This window comes from Mesoplodon mirus, assembly GCF_964341445.2.
Source record: "Mesoplodon mirus genome assembly, chromosome: 4".
Taxonomy (NCBI): domain Eukaryota; kingdom Metazoa; phylum Chordata; class Mammalia; order Artiodactyla; family Ziphiidae; genus Mesoplodon; species Mesoplodon mirus.
In genome coordinates, this window is record NC_138979.1 from 178,477,312 (window position 1) to 178,496,319 (window position 19,008).

General features: G+C 45.3%; 1 protein-coding gene across 2 annotated transcripts in view; it reads left to right on the forward strand.

Annotated features, from left to right (window-relative positions):
* Nucleotides 1-11,059: 11,059 nt before the first annotated feature.
* The window catches only part of PPP4R4 (protein phosphatase 4 regulatory subunit 4), a gene marked incomplete at its 5' end in the record, with an annotated part of 122,353 nt that continues 114,404 nt past the window's right edge, over nt 11,060-19,008 (forward strand). For both annotated transcript variants that reach the window (XM_082618679.1, XM_082618680.1), the window contains 2 exons: nt 11,060-11,176; nt 12,653-12,726. In XM_082618679.1, the coding sequence (XP_082474805.1) occupies nt 11,060-11,176; nt 12,653-12,726 (191 nt within the window). The remainder of the gene's footprint in view (nt 11,177-12,652; nt 12,727-19,008) is intronic.

Here is a 19,008-nt window from a genome sequence, read left to right on the forward strand (position 1 = left end):
TTACACTACGTTTATGTATTCATTCAGCCAGCATTTCTCGAGCTGTAGGCCAGGCACCGTGTTAGGTGCTGGGGCCTTGAAGCAAAATTCAGCTAAATACTCATCCCGGAGAAGCCCTCAGTTTACCCTGAAATGAAAATGTGGTGGATGGGATGGGGGGTGGGCATGGAGCTCTCCCAGCTCCTGGTGCCTTGGGAAAATGACCGTTCACATCCAGAGCCCCTGATGCTGGAAGTCATTCTACCCCACAGAGGTTGGTAAGCTATGAGTTGTCAGGGCAACAGAGTAAACAGATGGAACAGGGTGTGAGGGCCCCAGCTGTGAGTGTACTGTCTCCTCCTCCTCTGCCTGAGTTCCAGCCCGACGCTCCCTTGCTTACTGCAGAGACCATTTTCCTGGATGTGGGATCTGGCTGGAGAAGAAAAGCAGATGGAAGGGGGGTGCTGGGAAGGGGAGAGAATAGTAGAGACACCACAGATTCATACGGAATAACAAGTAAAATTTAGCGTTAACACTATGGGACCCTCCTCAGGTGCCAGGCACTACGGCAGCCTCATCTCAGCTGATTCTCATCGTAACGCTCTGGCAGTCTTCTTTCCCCCAATATAGAGGTGAGAAAACTGAGGCTCAGATGGGCTGTAGATAAATTGCCCAAATAGGCAGCAGAGCTGAGATGAGAATCTGGGTCTGTCTGATTCCCATGCCTGTGCTCTCAGCACCGAGTTTCAGTGGTTCTGAACTGTATGTAGGTACGGCGAACCTGGGGGTGTGGAGGGAGAAGGGCTAAAATGCAGAGTCCTGGGCAGAGCTCCAGACCTACTGAATCAGAATGTCTGGGGGCCCAGCAATCAGAACATGAAGGGATCTTGCGGGTCTTAGAGATCTGAGTGGGGCCTGGAGACAGGAAGTGACTTTCCCCAGGTCCCAGGGTGAGTCAGGACTAGCATCCAGGTCTTCCACACCAGCTTAGTGGGCTTAAAGGTGTGGAGTGGGGTGCTCACAGGACACCAGCAGAGGATAGGGTGGGCCCAAGCACTGAAAGTTGTTCTTTACTTATGGTGACAAGGCTCCATGTAACCCGGAAGAGAGAAGCCCTAACTGGTGCTCACTGTATTTCTTTCCAGCATTACCGCCTGCAAGGCCAGCCCACTTCCTAGCCCCGTCACCAGGGTAACCATTACCCCCAGCTTGACAGTCAAGTGCATACGCAGCTTCTTGCACCTACATCCAGGGCCAAGGGACCCAGCCCTGTAATCAGCCTCCCGCCACCTCTACACAGTCAGCAGCGCCAGCTCCCTGCTCTCAGGGCCCATCAACCCATCACCGATCTGCAGACACCCCTCCCCAGGCACACACGCTGCCTCCCACTTCCCTCGCCCACTGCCTCCCAGGAGACGACTGTACAATCTGCTCCTGGTGCGTTATCATCACCTCTGGAGGGAGGAATCTGCCCTCGAGTTGGGGCACAGCCCAACACACGTGGCCCACACATGAGAAGAAACACCCCCTCCCGGAGGAGGGGCGCGGTGGCAGTGAACGCCCTCTCTCCCTCCAGAGACAGCTGAGGGGGCGGCTGGAGTTTGGAAGAGTTTGCAAAGTGATGATCAGGAGAGGGGCTGAGGCAGCTGACAGGGAGGGGGACTGGGCGGAAGCTGGGCGCCCAGATCCTGTCGCTAATGAAGCAGCCCCCTGCCTGCCCAACCCCAGGGTGCTCTGTCGAGGAAACAGGAGCCCCCTCAATCACCGCAGTCCCCTGGAGCCTGCCCCTGCAGGTGATGGGGCTGGGCGCCCTGTGCAAGGACCTGCCAGAACGCTTTCACGAGGCTGGGCTGCTGGGGCCATGGAGTCCCCTTCAGGACTCCTAAAGGACCAATTCCATCCAGCCCACTCAATGCCCTGCTTGCTAGGCTGCACTCCTCTGATCTCTTTCCTCAACGGCTGGAGCCAGTCAGTGCTCCTGACCAGCTCTATGCTGACCTGGACGGCAGACACCTCGGCTGTTCCCCTCCTCACTACTCCTTCCCTCATCCGCCTGCTTGGGCACATCGTAGGCCGTCTCAGATGCTCTGCGTCTCCGCTGTCTCCTAGGCTCTGAGCCTCTTCAACCCTAAGGACCAGGGATTGCTGTCCTGATTACCTTAACTTTCTCAGTTCCCTGCAGCCTGAGGGGTTGAAGCCTTCATTTCCTAACTGGGACTGAGACCTTACTCTTGAGGGCTTGGAATCTGGCTCCCCCAGAAGCTGCTGAAAGGGCCAGGTGAAACCATTAGAGTGCTCGGGACTTAACTCCCTGAGGAGCCAACTGTGGCCAACAGAAGGTAGACAGCAGAAGGAAGCCTTACTCGCCTGCTTCCTACGGGCGGTTCCCCGGCCCGGGCTTCTGCGTAGTCTGCCTGGAGATGTCCTCTGTGGCTGAGCCCCGGGCTGTGCCTCTTCACGAGCTGGTGGCCAGCTTGGCAGCGCAGTACCTGCCTCTGCTTCCCTTCCTGCCCCACCTCGCTTCACTCTCTCTCTGGCTGCCCTAGGGTTGCACCTCCCAAGGAAGGGTTTTCTAGGGAATCTGGGCTAAGTCAGGACTAAGGTTGAAAGATGACTGAATCCTCATTCGATATTATCCAGCCTAATTGCCTCATTTGACAGAGGGAGTGGAGGGCCAGAGAAGTGAAGTGGTTTCCTCAAGTTCACAGCTAGTGAATGGAGAAGCTATGCCTATTCATCACTTTAACGACAAATTAATAAGCACCTACCACGTACCAGGCACTATTCTAGGCCCTGGGAACGCAGCGGTGAACAACACGGACAAAATCCCTCCTTTTCTGGAAGACAACATTTGAGTGGAGGGTTAGAGGGAGAAAAAAGACCGTAAAAGAGATAAATAAAATACTCAGAATGTTAGACTGGTAAGGGCTGGTGGTGGTGATGGTTGGATATTATGGGCTGGACTGTGTCCTCCAAAATTCACCTGTTAAAGTCCTAACTCCTAGGGGCTTCCCTGGTGGCGCAGTGGTTGAGAGTCCGCCTGCCGATGCAGGGGACACGGGTTCGTGCCCCGGTCCGGGAAGATCCCACATGCTGCGGAGTGGCTGGGCCGTGAGCCATGGCCGCTGAGCCTGCATGTCCAGAGCCTGTGCTCCGCAACGGGAGAGGCCGCAACAGTGAGAGGCCCGCGTACCACAAAAGAAGAAAGAAAGAAAGAAAGAAAAACAAATGGGACCTAATTAAAGCTTTTAAAAAAATTAAAAAAAAAATTAAAGTCCTAACCCCTAGTACCTCAGAATATGACAGTATTTGGAGATAGGGCCATTAAAGAGGTCATTAAGTTAAAATGGGGCCATTATAGTGAGCCCTAACCCAATATGCCTGGTGTCCTCATAAGAAGAGAAAATTTGGACACATGAAGAGACATCAGGGATGCCACACACAGAGAAGAGACCCTGTGAGGACACAGTGAGAAGGCGGCCACCTGCAAGCCTCAGGAGAAACCAACCCTGCCAACACCGTGATCTTGGACTTCCGGCCTCTAGACTGTGAGACAGTACATTTCTGTTGTCACCCAGTCTGTGGTATTTCGTTATGGTCGCCTTAGCAAACCAAAATGGATTTTATTTTCATAGAAGGCGTCCTGAGCTGGCCTCACTGAGGTGACATCTGAGGAAAACTCCGAAGGATGTGATGGGGTGAGTTGTTTGCAGCTCTGACGGAAGAGCATCCCAGTCAGAGGGACCTCAGGCTTCACGGCTCTGACTGGGCTCATACTTCAAGTGTTCAAGGGATAGCAAAGACACCAGTGTGCACACAGAAAGTAGAGTGGGTGAGGCAGAAAACGGGAGGATGTGAGACCCGAGACGTGACGGGATGTGGGAGGACGTTCTCTGCATGTGATGGGCAGTTACTGCGGAGTTTAGAGCAGTGGTTCTCAATTGGGAGGAAGGGGATTTTTGCATCCAAATTTGGCAATGCCTGAAGATACTTTCCATGGTCAATACTGAGGAGGAGTGAGGAGAGGGCAGGATCAGACACTGGTATCTAGTGTGTAGAGGCCAGGAATGCTGCTGAATATCCTACCATACACAGGACAGCATTTCCCTCCAGCTCCCCAATAAAGAATTACCAAGGTCCACATAGTAACAAGGTTGAGAAGCCCTGGTTTAGAGCACAGGATCATTCTGGCTGTGTTGGGAGTGACTTCAAAGGAAGAACAGGCAGACTTCCCTGGTGGCGCAGTGGTTGGGAATCCGCCTGCCAATGCAGGGGACATGGGTTCGAGCCTTGGTCTGGGAAGATCCCATATGCCACAGAGCAACTAAGCCCGTGTGCCACAACTACTGAGCCCGCGTGCCACAACTACAGAAGCCCGCGCACCTAGAACCCGTGCTCCACAACGAGAGAAGCCACCGTAATGAGAAGCCCGTGCACCGCAACGAAGAGTAGCCCCCGCTCTCCACAACTAGAGAAAGCCCACGTGCAGCAACGCAGACCCAAGGCAGCCAAAAATAAAAAAATAAAAATAAATTAAAAAAAAGAAGAAGAACAGGGAATTCCCTGGCAGTCCAGCGGTTAGGACTTGGTGCTTTCGCTGATGTGGCCTGGGTTCAATCCCTGGTGGGGGAACTAAGATCTCACAAGCTGTGCGACGCAAAAAAAAAAAAAAAAAAAAAAAGAGGAAGAACAGAGGCTCTGTTAATCCAGGTGACTTGGCCAGGTGGGCAGAAGATCTACTATGCCAGTTTAGGGCTCCCTGCCTCCTCCCTCTTTCTCTTTTCACTTTCTCAACAAACATTAACAGAACACTTATTATGTGTTAACTTGTCCCAGGTGCTGGGCAGATTCCAACAGGTGTGGTCCACTAGGACCCTCGTCTAGTTCACCCAGACTCAAGCTGGTGAGAAGGGAGCTGTTACAGGGAGCAGGTGCTGACTTGGGGAAGTCCGCTTGGGGCTGCAGGTGGACCTCTGCAGCAGTTGTCAGCAGCTGCTGTCTACTCAGACACTAAAGAAAACACAGAATGAGCAATGGGTGGGTGACAGCTCACCTAGCCTAAAACTTGGAAATCATCTTAATGCCTCTGTCTCCCTGACCCCCACTCCTCCACCCCAATCCATTCCCAGTTACCTCCAAAATCTCTCTTGTAGCTATTCACATTGCTCCATCTTTATCATTATGACTCTAGTCCAAGCAACTATCATTTCCTACCTGGTGCCTCTATCGTCACTCTTGTGCCCCCAGAATCTTTTATTAGTTAGGACAGATGGGCCGAGCTGCAGTAACAGAAAACTCAATGAATTCTCAGTGGCTTAACACAGAAAAGGTTTATTTCTGACTTACGCAAAAGTAGGTAAGGTGGTCCTTGTCCATCAGTCTCCTAACTCTGTATTTTTTCCATAGCAGTTATCATACTTTGTAATTATCTATTTAATTATATGATTATTGGATCAATTTCTATTGCTATCTCTAGGGTGTGTGCTCCTTGATGGTAGGGCCTGTACCTGGCTTGCTATGTATCCCTAGACCTAGAACAATACCTATAATATACCTACAATTAATGCCTTAATATAACATACAAAGTAGAATTCTTGACATATTTTTTGAATGAATGAATGGACGAGTGCAGTGGCTACACTACAATTGGAAACCATATCATCTCCCAGATCTAAAAAATTCTAAAATACTTCATGCATAAAACATGATAGGGAAAACATATGTATACTTTAAGCCTAACAATAAAACACTCACATATCACTATACTACTCAGTTCAAAAAATAACACATCACTTGGGACTTCCCTGGTGGTCCAGTTGTTAAGACTCTGTGCTCCCAATGCAGGGGCCTGGGTCTGATCCCTGGTCAGGGAACTAGATCCCGCGTGCCACAACTAAGACCCAGTACAGCCAAATAAGTAAATAAATACATAAATACTAAAAAAACCCTCCATACTTCTACTGCAAGGGGCTCGATCTCTGGTCGGGGAACTAAGACCCCATATGCCAAGTGCGGCGCGACCAAAAAATTAAAAAAAACAAATAAACACATCACCAATGTCTACGTGCCCCTCCCTGATGACATCTCAGTCCTAGAGATTAACAAAAGACTGCATTTTGTGTCTATCATCTCTTTCCTTTTCATCATTTTAACCACATATGGATATTACATATACTACTGTTTTTGAACATTATGTAAATAATATCACACTGTAGATAATCTTTGGTGATTTGCATTTGTTGGTCAACATGTTTGTGAGATTTATCTTTGTAGAATTATGTAGTTCGGGTTCATTTTTACCGTCATAGTTTCCATTGGTTGAGTATAATACAACTAATTCATTCTCCTGTTGATGGGCATTTGAGTTGTTACCAGGTTTTTGCAATTATAATTTGTACTGCTGTGAACTTTCTTGTGCATGTCTCTTTGTGCAAGTGTGCAAAGAGTTCCTCTAGGGTACATAGTACATACCTTGAAGAGGTGAATTCCATTTTACAAGTTAATGCCAAATTATTTTCCAAAGTGTTTGCACCAATTTTCACTTCCACTAACACTGTCCAAGAGTTCCTTTTGTTCTACATCCTTCAGACACCTGATGCGGCCAGACTTTAAAATTTTCGCCTCTCTGGTGGGTGTCTACATTTACCTTCCCCTGATTATTAATGAGGTTGAACTTCTTTTCATAGGTTTATTAGCGGTTCTTCTTCTGCAAAATGATTGTATATATATTGCTCATGTTTCCATTTAGTTGTCTTCTTACTGATTTTTTTGGAATTCTTAACTCTGGACAGCAATTCTTCTTTGGTTATTTTCTTGTAAATATCCTTTCCCGGTCTATAGTTTTTTTTGTTACTGTCTTTGTGTCTTTTGATGAACACGAGTTCTTAATTTTAAGACAGTTACATTTATCACTTTTATAGTATGTGCTTTTTGTTTTGTATAAGAACACTCTCCTTATTCTGATGTCATAAAACTATTCTTCTGTATTTTCTTCCAAAAGTTTGAAAGATTTGTCTTTAGTTTTTTTTATTCACCCGAAATTGATTTTGTCTATGGTCTGAGGTAGAAATCTAATTTAAATATTTTTCTCATTATTGCATTATAATTACATTAGTTTCCTACTGCTCTTGTAACAAATTACCACCAATCTAGTGGCTTGAAAAACACAAATTTATTATCTTACAGCTCTGGAACTTAGAACTGGGTTTCACTGGGCTAAAATCAAGGTGTCAGCAGGGGCTGCACTGCATTCCCATCTGGAGGCTCTAGGAGAAGTTTTTTTTTTCCCCTTTTCCAACTTCTAGAAGTTGTCCCCTTGAGCCCTCTTCCATCTTCAAAGCCAGCAATGGCCGGTCAAGATTCTCCTGCATCACATCCCTCTGACACTGACCCTTCTGCCTCCCTCTTTTACTCATAAGGACCCTTATGATTACACTAGGCCCATCTGGATCATCCAAGATAATCTTCCCACCTCAAAATCCTTAAACTAGTCACATCCTTAAAGTCCCTTTTGCCACATAAGGTAACACAGTCACACATTCAGAGGATTAGGATATGGACATCTTTGGGAGAGCATTATTCTGCTTCCCACAATAATCAACCAATTCAGCACAATTTATTTAATCTTTTCTGAACCTGGGTACAGGGAAACACTGGTCTGGTCGTAATAATAATAATAATAGCAAGCACGGAATGCTTGCTGTGTACCAGGAATATCTCTAAGCATTGTATGCATATTACCTCATTTAATACTTACATGACTTTATGCTAAGGCCAGTACTATTATTTCTATCTTAAAGATGAGTAAAGTGAGGGACAAAGTGATTAAGTACCTTTCCTACGATAGGAAATGGCAGAGCCAGGATTCGAACCCAGGCAGTTGGGATCCTAAGTCCATGCACCCAACCACCATGCTACTGTTCAATGAACAAACTAAATACATAAATCTAGCTTCCCTTAGCTGCTCAAGCCTAAGTCACATAACTTCTTTGAGCCTCAGTTTCTTTATCTATAAATTTGGAAAAGTGGTGCATCTCTTCTGCATTTCACGGGGCTGCTTTGAGGACACATTGAGACAAGCTGTAACAAAGCAGTTCAGATAAGGAAAACAGGGCTCCACGAGTCACTCCACTGCATGTCACTGGCAGAGCCAGGACTGGGACTCAGGTTTCCTGGCAAGGTGGGCTATTTCCACCACAGGGTGGTAACTATAGCAGGCACAACTGTTCAAATGGACTATGTGCCCTTCACCAACCTCATGCCCATGAAAGCTGTGTCTGTGTAGTTAATCAATTGTTCATTAAGAATGTCATCAAGTCTCAGAGGATGCTGTTACAAAATTCAAATATGAGCTAACACTTCTTAGCTGAGACAGGGTAAAGCGTACAAGTATTATTTAGCAGCAGCTACAAATCAAGGGGAAAAGGAAGAAAATTTCAGAAACTGACAGAAGAGGGAGGCTGCAAGGTACTTGCTAAGGAAAACCACCTCCACCATGTCTTTGCTTCTTCTCCATCCTGATCCCATCAAGATGCACCCCTTTTCATTTTCCCTTGAATTCTCCTTAGTGGAGTAGGTATCAGAAAACCTGACTTTCAGCTTTGGGGTAACGCCTGACCGTTTTTTGCTTTGACCTTCAAGGCAATATCGAAAAAAAACAAAGAAAAAGGGCGAAGAGTGGGAGGATTCACTCTACCAGATATTAGGATATACAACAAAGTCATAGCAATAAAATCCGTGTAGCACTTGTACAGGAACAGATCTAGATCAACAGAAGAGCAATGAGAGCCCAGAAACAGAGACAGGTGTCTATGGAGACTTGGCTTACAACACAGATGCCGTCACATCTTGGTGGGGAAAAGATGGATTGTTTGGTGGGTACTGCTGGGAAAACTGGCTCAGCATGCACAGAAAATAATATTGTATTCCTATTTGCAGTACATGCGAGGTGAACTTCAGATGAGTTAAGACATGTGACAGGTAAAAGTATGCAGCAAAATAGGGAAAAATGTAGGAGAATATTTTGCAGCCACGCATAGGAAAAGATCTTTAAACAAGACCCCAAAAGCACTCTTCACAAGGCTGAAATTGGATGCATTTGGCTACATCAAAATTAAGGATTTCCCCTACACTATAGTATAGCAAAGACCAAGTTAAAAGGATGCAAGAAAGATTGGGAGATACTGGCAGTGTCCAAGGCTGACAAGGGATTAATATTTAGAATATGTAAGAAACTTTTAAAATTCACTCAGAAAAATAATAGGAAATTTAGCAGAAAAATAGGCAAAAGATGTAGCAGGTAGTTCATGGAAGGAAAAACATCTCTATGGCTCTTAAGCATATGGAAAAGTGGTTATCACTAATCATGAAAATTAAAATGTGATACTACTTTACCAATGTCAGATTAATAGAAATTGGGACATATGTTAGCGTATAAAGTGGAGAAACAGGAACCTTCCTATCTTCATGTGCCATTGGTGGCAGTGCAAACTGGCAAAGCCATTCTGGAGAGTACCATGGCAGAGTGAAACCAAGCAGTGTAGACTCCATGATCTAGCAACTCCATTTCTCTCTTATGGTCCATAAGAGACACGTGTAATACCCATTCCAGCACTGTCTGTGATAACAAGGAACTGCTGGCAACCTAAGTGTTCATTGATTAATGAACTGGTAAGTAAAATGTGCTAGACGCGCAAATCAAATACTTTCAGTGGTCAGAATTAATGAACCTCTGGTATACACAGCCCCACGGACAGATCTTTAAGACATCATGTTGAGGGGAAAAACAAGAAACAGAATGAGCTCTTATCACAGTACCATTCGTGTATATTAAAAATAGATACTTAAACTAAAAGCAGTATCTTTCGAGGACATATACATGTACTGGGACATATCTTAAACGAGAGAGAATGCATATGGGGGGTAGAGAAACGGGAGGGTGGAGAGGGAATGAGTGGAAAATAATAAAATAAAAAAGAGTTGGGTGTTGCTGACTCTTAGGAGGGAAGAGTATGATCAACAAAACTTTTGTCGCTGAGGTCCCCAAAATGGCCCCAATCCCCCTTCCATCGCTTCCTACTCTTAACAGAATCAAATGCAAGCAACTCAGCGTGGCTGCCCAGACCTGGGCTTTTTTTCCATAAAGGACCTACCTCTCTACCTTGCCAAGCACTCGGTTCCCCGCACTTCAAGCTCTACTCTGCCTGCACTTCCTACAACCCAAACACACCCAGGCTTCAATCCGAAATGGGCTTACTCTTATTTCTCTTGGAAAAATCCTGTTTTAAGATCCAGTTTAAGCGTCTCCTCTCCAGGAATCCTTTTTCTGACGGCTGCCTTTCCCACATGCTAACGCCTCCCGGACTGTATGCCCATGCACCCCGTCCCCATCAATCCCGCACACACCAAGTTCTATTTCCTTATTTTGGGTACACACCCCTCCCTCAGGGATAGAGCAGAGAGTTACGGAGATATTCGCGTCCACAGATCGTGCGCTGGGGTGGGCGGTCCCACGAATAACCGCATGATAATTCTAGCAACTTAAGCAAGATCCCAGCCCACCTCCCTCTCCTTTGTTTCGCCTCTTATTGGTTCAGCATCCCCGCCCCCGGCTACCGACCCCACTCCTCCTCCACTGGCCGCAGGGAGTGGGAGGCTCTGCGCACGCGCCGCGGCTTCGGGCTTGCTCTGTCGGGGGGCGGGGCAAGGGGAGAGAAGAGCAGAGAGACGAGAGCGGTAGGGGGCCGCCGCGACGTTGCGCGGCAGTTGCGTCCGGCCCGCGTGCACGCGACGCCCGGGAGGGGGCGGGGCTGAGGCGGGCACCCCCCACCCACTCAGGCCCCGCCCCCGAGGCCCACCCGCGCATTTCACCCCGCCCCCTCGCTTTGGCTGCCCCGCCCCCTCACCTTGGCTGCCCCACCCCCTCGGCGGTCGCGCTCCTTCTCCCGCCGCCTGCTCGCCTCTCGCCCGGCTCCTTCGGCCGAGAGCGGGAGAAAGTCCTGCTGGTGGGCGGCCGCGGGGCTGCGCGCGTCCGGCATCCCGGTGCCGCTCCGGCCCGGGCGGCTAGGGGGCCCGGCGGTCCATGCATCCGCCGCCGCCCGCCGCCGCGATGGAGTTCAGTCAGAACAGTCTGTTCGGCTACATGGAGGACCTGCAGGAGCTCACCATCATCGAGAGGCCGGTCCGCCGGAGCCTCAAGGTGCGCCCCGGGGAGGAGGAACTGCCCGCAGGGCGCCCGGCGGCTTGCCCCTACCCCGACCCCAGCCCGTCCGCTCCCCGAGGCGGCCCGGGACCCTCTCGGAGTCCTGCTGGCCCCCCAGTCCTCCTCCAGTCCCCGGCCGCCGTGTTACCCTAACCCGGCCCTTCTCGGGCCCCCTTCTTCGACGTGGCTCGGGTTCTCCCAGCCTGGACCCCCAGGCCCAAGGGACGGGCATCCGGAACCAGCCCGCGATCCCTCGAACGCCCTCGGTTTTCTATTCCCCCGGCCCAACCCGCCCCGGTCCCTTTCCCCAACCCGCCCCCCAGGAACGGCCGGTCGAGCCCCTGTCATTCGGGCCAGCCCGGCGTCCTCCCCGCGCCGTCCCTCTCTCACAGCCGGAGCCCCTCGGTTGCGGTCCTTCTTACCCCGGCCCTGCAGGAGCTGCCCCTCGCAGCTGCAGCCCGCTTATCCCGCCTCCTCTCCTTGGGGCTCCCCCTCCCCCCGCTTTGGCTCCCTGGTGCTGCTGCCCGGGTTCAGGCCCCAGTCCCACTTCTCAGTCTACACGGCCCCGACTCTTCCCCTACCTCTCCCAGAGACACCCCAGATCCCATCCCCCTCCACCCCCATCAGAGCGAGCTCCGGTCCCCCAGTCCCCAAGTCAGCCCGGGCCTCCCTTCACCTCCCAACTAGCACCCATACTAGAGCCGTCCTGCTACGGGTCTTCAAAGCCCTCTCGACCCTTTGTGCCGATCCTGAGTCACGTGTTCTTACCTTCCAGCCCCTCCAGGACTCTAGCTGGGACCCTGCTCCCCAACCTCCTTAAGAGAGTCAACCTTCACTAGGCCCCCCACCTCCCGCTAGCTCCCCGACCCCGCAGAGTCATCTTCCTCCCAGCCTCCCAGAGGCTCCAGCCCTCACTGCTGGCAAAACTAGTGACCGACCACCACCCCCTCCGCCCCCCGTTATAGCTCTTTTCACTCCCACCTGCCACAATATCTCGAATCTTTGATATCCTTCCAGTCCCAGAGTTTATTCCCTTCCCTCCCCCACTCCAGATTTCGTCTTTCTCATTCTCCCTCGGCTGCAGTCTTCATTCCCCCTTTTAAGCATTTCCTGGGATGGAAATGCTGGCGAAACAGTCTTAGATATTAGAGACTAAAAGTATGTATATATTTTATATATATACATACAATTGATTTCAGCAAGGTTCTGAAGCCACAATGTGATTCTCAGGCTTCAATCTAGAAGCTAGAAGAGTAAACAAACAAAAAAAAGCCCCCAACCCCCGAAACTCCACCACCTAAACCCAACAGTTAGAGACGTCTGAGGTTTGAGGGCGTCAGACCCTTGATTAGTTTTCAGTGACAACACTTAATTGTGAAACTTTTTCATTAGTCCATACTCAGTCAGATAGGGACCCTGGAAGCAAGACCGATCCGATGTTTGTGTGCATAATTTGTGTTTTACACTTGACAGACACCAGAAGAAATAGAAAGATTGACAGTTGATGAAGACCTCAGTGATATTGAAAGGGCTGTTTATCTGCTCAGGTATTTCATAAAGTCTTTTTGTGATAATTGCTGCTTTTCCTGTGGCAGTATCCACAAATGATTTCTGAAATGTCATGTTACGGTTCTGTTCAGATTTACTTAACCACTTGAACAGAGTACTTTTGCATGCGCAGCACTTAATTATGTTATAAATGAAGATTTAGATATGGACTTATGAACTTGAGAACCGAAATCAAATCAGATACCTAGCTTAGAGAATATTGCTTGGAGGAGGAGCAGAACAACTAATGGTTTGAGTTGAATCTCATTAAAAAAAAAATCTTGCAGCTTTGGTTGTCCTCGCATAAGATCCAATAAATTTAGATGAGACTTAAGAATATCCAGTGATTAATTTTAAGTTAATTGCAGAGTATGAACTTTATATGCTATTTACTGTACAGAAAAAGAATCCACAAATATGGTAGTTCAATTTTTTCCCCTCAGGCTATCCTGTTTATATTACTTCTGCTATGTGCACTTTATAATTTTGCCTGAGAGATTTTAAAATTTAATTGCGCCTACTCTCACTTAAGTTTCATCTTACAAGCTCTACAGAATTGCTTAAGCCAAATGGTTATTACAAATATTTAGAAGATTTCTCTCAATTATTTTAAAAATTGTGTTGTGGATTTAACTTCTTAAAAGCTGATGTGAACATTAGTGAAAATATCTATAAAAATACTTCAGAAATAGAAATTTTCCTAAGGCATTTTGTGTACATTTAAAAAATTTTTTTCTTGCACATTTTTCCCCCCTTTTGGCAAATTAGTTTTCGCTTTTTTTTTTTTTTTTTGGAATCAGATTTTGAAAACTGGTGTTATTTACCTCCTGGGATATTTGTGATCCTTGTTTCCTTAGCTCAGGTCTACTTTGCCGGTTTCAGGTGCTGGCAAATTTCTTCTTCTTTCTTGTTTTATAGATCACGTTTCTAGTCCCATGATATTCACTGAATGACCCTGTTAAAAAAAAAAGTCTCCTCTCCTTGACTTCCATTTTCTTAATTATTCTGTAGCCTATTAGTGACATCTTGGGTTCTATTCTTGTCAGAATTTTAGCATGCTTACAATTTAGACCATTCTCTTCAATAATTCTGTTACTTTAAAATGTTTCTGGATCTTAGACCTTATGTTGGGGTTATTTCCCCTCATCTTTTGGTGATTTATGGTAGCCTGCTCTCATTGTTTCTACCTATTTGTTTTATTTTATTTTATTTTTAAAATGTTCATTGGAGTATAGTTGATTTACAATGTTGTGTCAGTTTCAGGTGTATAGCTACCTATTTATTTTAAAGGAAAATGGTTTTATCTATGTATGCATTAACAGTATGTGAGTATGTGTTTTTGCTGTTTCATAGAGAATATGCCTTTTAACTTAGTTTAATAATTGTGTAATATTTGAAGTACTTTATTCCTTAATGATTAACATGTCCAATATGGTGAACAGTAGTTGTAAGCATCTGCCTTTTCCCACATTTCTTTTGTTTGGAGCAGGTAGACAACTGGTGAAAATTTGGATAAGCTTCTTTTAGCATACAGCAGTTAATGACTTGAAGTCAGTGCCTACTTCTACTTAATTCTCTCCGTATAAATGCTGGCTGACAATGAGGAAATAGAGAGTTTTGCTCTACTTACTTGCGACAGCAGATACCTTATTTTAGGTATCAGTGACAAGGCTTCTTTTTTAGGATAGCTTATTTTCTATTTTGCTTTTATTGTTAGCGAACCAGGTCGTCTAAGTTGTTTGAATTTCTCAGACAAAGAACGTACGTTTCATCCAGTTCTGGAACTGACAAAGCCCTTACAGAGGCAGATGGGTCCTCTCATTCTTAGGCAAGAGAGTTTTAAAGGAGATCTGATATCTCCTTTAGTTTCTAGTGGCTCATCTACCTTGAAGGAGGTTTGCAAGGTGACTCAAAAGGCAAACACTAGTTTGGTTGTTTGTGGGCTCTCCAGCTGAGTTCTTCTTTTGTATTCCTACCATCTCACCACCTCCTGGGGGAAAGCGGGATTTCACCTTTAGGCCAGCTTCTGAAGGGATAACAAGACGCCTGCCTGAAGGGTTCTTTCTTCCCTGGGATTCAGGAGAGGGTGTGGGATTGTCTTATGGACATGTTCCAAACTTTGCCTCTGTTAAAGCTGTTAAAGCCTCTTCTCTCGTGTATTGAGCCTTCTATTTTAAATGTAATTTATTCCTTTTTTTTCCTATTTGTACTTCCCAATGCTGTAGAATCTAATACTGAGTCCTTTTTTTCCTCTATGATTTTCAGGTTTATTTTTGAGTGCTTTACCTTTTCCTCTGTTTTGGATATTTAATATCCAGAATTTTCCTCTTTGCTTTTGAATGTCAGATTTGTTTCTGGAGCTCTCTTATTTTTGTACATTAAATCTATTTTGGAAGATTATGTTACATTAGATTTTAGAGTCAAATGTATAAGTATCGGTAGGAGATGCTTTATATTAGTGGAGGTTCTGATAGCATTTAAACTGAAACTAGTATCTAAAAAAGCATTATATTGGACTGCTGTCCAATGAAAAACAAATTACACTGTTCATTATCTTACCCTAAAATATGGCAGATCAATTATTAATGCTATTTTCATAATTAAGTTTAGAACATTACAGTATTTGAAGATTTGACAAAGATGATTCTGTGGTTTTGCATAAATATGATGCTGATATACCCATCTGTGGCATTTAGCACTGAAACAAAACAACTTTCCTAATAGTCACAGCTTGTGGCTTAGTCAGAATCATATCACAGTATCTTCTTTTAGTTCTCTCTCTTCTTTGTGATTTTGGTGTATATTTTAGGAATAATTTTGTTAGAGAAGGGTCCTAAGTTTGTACACTGTGCTTTCATTAGGTAAACCTTTACTCACATATCTCGAGTTGCCTGTCAGATAAATTCCAGACCCTCAAGCTTGGCATAAGTGACTCCACCTTAGCTCTGCAATGGGATGTTTCACCAGGCCCTCAACTTTTCTTTTTAACAGCTTCATTGAGGTGTCGTTCGTATGCCATATGGTTCACCCATTTATAGTTGAGTGGTTTCATGTATTCACAGAGTTGTGTGTTCATCACCACAATCAATTTTAGAGCATTTTCAGAAGAAACCCTGTACCTATTAGCAGTCAGTCCCCACTTCTGCCCAATCTTCCCAGCCTTTGGGAACCACTAGTCTACCTTCTTTCTTTATGGATTTGCCTATTCTGGACATTTTATGTAAAATTATACAATATGTGGCCTTTTGTAACTGATTTCTTTCACTTAGTATAATGTTTTCAAGGTTCATCGTCATTGTAGCGTGTCAGTACTTTGTTTCTTTTTACTGCTGAATAGTATTCCACCGTGGGAGTATATCACATTTTGTTTGTTCATACACTCGGGTTGTTTCCACGCAGTCCTTCACTTTTTGAAGCAGTCGTGCTGCCTTATTCACTGTTACTCAGATACATCACGTTCATCCTTAACTCTGCTTTTCCCCATCCTGGAATACCTTTCGTTATACCTCTCCAATATTTTCCATCCCCAGGATCCAGCTGTAATCTTGCCTCTTTCATAAGGCCTTTCCTAACTGCTGAAACTACATGGGATCTCAGGCTCTGTGAGCTCCCATATCACTTAGTGGCTGCATACCTTTGTATTCCTTAACTTGTGTGTGTGCATACGTTGTCTTCAATAGACTGTAAGCTCTTAGAGGGTAAGCTGTTTTTTATTGTTGTTGCTGTTTTGGTCCTTTTTTGTTCTGTGCTATGATATAAATATATACCTCTTAATGGAATAAAGTGAGTTTATTTATCTTAAGATGACCTAAGTGCCAGATGAATTAAGCAACTTTTGACTTTTTTGTATTGTAGGCAATAGAATCAGACAGATTTAGGTTATGTCCTACCACTTACTATCTGCGTGACCATGGGCAAGTTATTATGGTTGTTAAATCCTGGTTTTCTCATCTGCAAAGTGGAAAATAATAATTCTTGTTTCCCAAGGTGGTTGTATTATGTGTAGAGCCCCAAACACCAAAAAAGGTACCCAATTAATATTAATTCCCTTCTGTTTCCTTTGCCATGTCCCTAATTCCTTACTCCTTAGGTGCTCAAGGTACATTACAAACTTTTAAGAGAGGATAGCGGTATTAATTTTGTCTCCTAATAATTTAATAAAGTAATAGGCAAGTAAAGTATATCAACTGAAGTTTGTGGTAGATATCTATTAACTTCCTTTGCTAATAGCATTTATCAGAATCGTCACATATACTTATTTTAAACTGATGATAAGGTCGGCCTGTTTAAGCAATATTTGCTATTTATATTATGCGTTAAATGTGTTGATTGGTTAATGTACCTAACCTAACTTTTATGTTGCTTACTTTTACAGTCATTTAAAAACCGTTTGTCACTTTGCACTGTGAGTTTTAAAACATTGCGCCCTTTGCCTTTTAGGGACAATGAGATAAAGTACATCGTTAATTAGGAACTTTTTCTCTTTTCTTTCTCTCCCCAGCCACCCTCCCCTTTAAAAAAAAAACAGGAGTAAGTGCTCCCCCTAGTGATAGCACAGAGTGAGAATCTGCAGCCAAATCTGGAAATAAAAGTGCTGTAAACTGTGGCTATTGCTGATCACGTTTGGGAACTCTTGCATTCAAGACTAGCACAGGGTAGCAGTGAGGTCATGAGGAAGAACTTTGCTACCAGCTAGCTTTTGGTTGTTTTATCTTTAAGACTACCTGTCCTATTTGCTTGGCAAGTGGGAAAAGTTGTGTGAAAATCTCCTTTGTATGCCCTTATTTCTAAGATCTTCTGTATCTCCACATTTCTTTTGCCTTTACTATTCTTTTGATTTCTTTTTTTTTTTTAACACCTGTCATTTAGTACTGTTTTGGTGAGGTGGGGTGCTTACGGGGTGTGTGTGTGAGAGAGAGAGAAAGAGTGTGTGTGTGTGTGTGTGTGAGAGAGAGAGAAAGAGTGTGTGTGTGTGTGTGTGTGAGAGAGAGAGAGAGAGAGAGAGAGGGGAGAGAGAGAGAGAGAGAGAGAGAGAGAGAGAGAGAGAGAGGAGAGAGAGAGACAGAGACAGAGACAGAGACAGAGACAGAGACAGAGACAGAGACTGTGTGTGTGTGTTGGCCTTGAGTAGCCAGGATTGCATGCCCGGTTTTCTCGAGTGTTGTGCTGGAGAGGCACATCACAATTTTTAATCCCTCACAGTTGGGATAAATTGGTTAGTTTATCACCCCAAATTGGTTAATATTAATGTGGGGAGTCATAAAAATGATCCATACTTTCAGTATTTTATTTTAGTGTAAAAAAATACATTTGTTTGCTAATCTTTTGTTGTAGGCCCACTACCTTTTGAGTATGGGTCTGCTTAATACAGTTCATAATCCTTTTCCTTGAATAAATACTCCCATAATGCATTTATAATGTCACATTCAGGTTTCTTTAAAGTTGAGTGAGAATTTTTTTTATAATTTTATTTATTTACTTTTATACATTTGTTTATTTTATTTATTTATTTTTGGCTGCGTTGGGTCTTCGTTGCTGTGTGCGGGCTTTAGTTGCGGCGAGTGGGGGCTACTCTTTGTTGTAGTGCGCAGGCTTCTCATCGCGGTGGCTTCTCTTGTTGCTGAGCACGGGCTCTAGGTGCGTGGGCTTCAGTAGTTGTGGCACACGGGCTCAGTAGCCGTGGCACACGGGCTTCAGTAGCTGTGGCTCGCAGGGTCTAGAGCACAGGCTCAGTAGTTGTGGCACACGGGCTTAGCTGCTTTGTGGCATGTGGGATCTTCCAGGACCAGGGCTCGAACCCAAGTTCCCTGCGATGGCAGGTGGATTCTTAACCACTGCGCCACCAGGGAAGCTTTAAAGTTGAGTGAGAATTTAAAGATGCTTATGAAGCAGTCTGAAAGCCTGTCTTAGATTTTTTTGATTATTTTTTACTCAGCTTTTGCAAGTTGTCTTGTTCTTCCTAATTCAATAGCAGTTTCCTTTGGCAACTTATCTGTGTTGAGTTTTTCTAAAACTTTCAATTTAGTTGTCATAGAAACGACTCTGTCTTTGCATTCATATGTTTATGTAATACTTAATTATGTAATTGCAGTATCAAGTAAATTGGGATAAACTGGTGTGAGAACAAACACAGCTGACTCTTGGTTACAACTCAACTGGTTAGAGCAGAAGCATGTGGGCATTTCAGAGAGTAGCCTATTAGCTATAAGCTTTCAGTTTGCCTTTGGCAGGGAGGTGGAGAGTGTTGCTTAGTTGGGAGCGTCTTTTAACACCTTGTTGAG